At 34.0% G+C, this 2,270-nt stretch overlaps 1 protein-coding gene across 1 annotated transcript; it reads left to right on the forward strand.

Annotated features, from left to right (window-relative positions):
• Positions 1-1,190: 1,190 nt before the first annotated feature.
• On the forward strand, positions 1,191-1,868 carry LOC21385449 (protein RESPONSE TO LOW SULFUR 3). Its single transcript, XM_010112162.2, has one exon. It carries the CDS (start codon positions 1,275-1,277, stop codon positions 1,596-1,598), a length of 324 nt encoding a protein of 107 aa, XP_010110464.1. The 5' UTR covers positions 1,191-1,274; the 3' UTR covers positions 1,599-1,868.
• The last annotated feature ends 402 nt before the right edge of the window (positions 1,869-2,270 follow it).

Below are 2,270 nucleotides of genomic sequence, written 5' to 3' on the forward strand. Positions count from 1 at the left end.
AATAATAATAATAATAATAATAATAATAATAAAGAATATCATCATTACCGTTATTGAACTCTATGGACAAATAACTCATAAAAATTAGCCCCTCAAAAAGATTCTTAAACGCTAACACACAGTAGGTTAGGTTTTTTAATCATTAAATTTGTATAAAATTAAGTAAAAATTAAAAAATATGCAGGTTTAACGGTTAAAAAAAATTGACCTGTTGATACATCAGGTGTATTAGAAAATTAAGAGAAAGAGAAAAATAGGCCAAGACTTAAGATGAATTAAAATTAATAGGCCAATAGTTTACATAAGTTAATAAATAGGCCAAATTATTGTTTTCATCCATAACTTGTCTGGTTATGAACCATAACTTAACAAGTTATTGTCCATAATTGTCCATAACTTGTATGATTATTAACCAAAACTTGACAAGTTTGTCCATAATTTATCTGGTTATGAACCATAACTTGACAAATTATGACATATTAATTTTTATAACTAAAAATTGACTCATATACTTTCTTAAGTTGTTCATATTAGCCTATTTTCTACTATTTCCTTAGAAAATTTTTCTAACAAATTTGGTGAAAAGCTATTACATTTTCTTCTCATGCCTAAAACAAAAGGCCAAATCATTTCAAAAAAGAACAAAAAACAAAAACAAAAACAACGGGCCAAAAGATTGTAATCAAACAACCTGTTGATTCTAAAGAGGTTACGACAGGCGTACAACAATTTTTTTTAATCAACAATTTTAATTAAAAAGCATGCACTTAATTTAGGGTCCGTTTAATTCACTAATTCGAATTTTTAATTCGAATTGAGATATAATTTTATGTGAAAATTTTTTATTGTAATAAAAAAATTAAATATAACTGTTTTTGAGAACTTTTTATATAACAAAACGTGAATCGATTAAATAAACAGAATCTTAAATTAATAATACTAGTCTTGTAAATAATTTATATTTTTTTTCAGGGGAACTGTGAATTTGTAAGTATAAAATTAATATTTGCCAACCGAAACACTTACAGAGAGGGAATATTCTAGTTTAATAAGTTAATAACAGAAGCGCAAATATCAGAGAACAAAAAAAACACAAGCCAATACGTCAGCGAAGCGAAATCGCAAGGGCACTACAGATACATTGAACCTGGACACATAGCTTTTTGCCGCTATATAAACCGTTTGAGTTCTCCAAACCAAACGCAACACAAACATTCCAGTTATATCTCTCTTCTTCCGAGTAAAATCTCCCACAATTATCGAAGCTCTCAACAATGGCTGTCACGAAGCAGCAAAAGGTCGCCGTCGCCGTCGCCGGAGGAGAAGCTCTGAAGAAGAGGAACGAGGAGCTGGAGAGGGAGCTGAGAGAGAGCCAGGAGAGAGAGGAGCAGATGAAATCGGAGCTCTTTAGAACCTGGGACAGGCTCAGAGTCGCCGAGGAGGCCGAGGAACGCCTCTGCTCGCAGCTCGGCGAGCTCGAGGCCGAGGCCGTCGATCAGGCGCGTTCCTACCACGCTCGCATCGTCTCTCTCATGGACCAGCTCGCCCGCGCCCAGCAGCTCCTTCACCAGGCCTCTGTTCCGATTCCTCGCTCTTGATCTGCCATCGCCGATTCCTCTGCTCAATAGGATTTTGATCACGAGGATCGCTGTAGAATAAATCTTAGCCGTCCGTTTTCTGCCTCCGATTCGTTTGTTTCTGGAGTTTTAGTTCTTGATTTCTCGTTGTTCTGTATCAACGTCTGTGATTTCTTTTATGATCTATGATGATCTCAGAGGTTGTGATTCTAGAAACTAAACAAAAGCTATTCATATCAGTTGCTTGTAAATTGTCTGTAATCTAAAAGAAATTTCCAAAATTTTGGTTCATATTCTGTTTTAATGCTCTTCAATTTTGTTAAATTTTCCTTTAATTGTTTGTCTTATCTCAAGATCAGAATGAACAGAAGATAAATGGCTGAGCAATGAAAGAACAAGCAGATCCACTCATATTATAGATGATGAGCAGTAAAGTCATTGATTTGTCTATTTTCTCGAGAAATTTCAACCCCGCCCTTTCACAATGTTGTTTGGAAACCTATACATGAGCCTAGTCTTGATAACTGTACAAAGTACAATTACTATATTATATTTGCCTTAATAAGGTTTTAGGTGCCGCCTCTAATTGTTATATTATTGGATTAGTACTTGATTAGATTTTTGTTAAAGAATTTTTGGTACGTTATAATGAAATTATCAAAAATCTCTTTAAACCTAACACGCCATTTTTTT

Source organism: Morus notabilis, unplaced genomic scaffold (assembly GCF_000414095.1).
Source record: "Morus notabilis unplaced genomic scaffold, ASM41409v2 Scaffold3120, whole genome shotgun sequence".
Classification (NCBI taxonomy): Eukaryota; Viridiplantae; Streptophyta; class Magnoliopsida; order Rosales; family Moraceae; genus Morus; species Morus notabilis.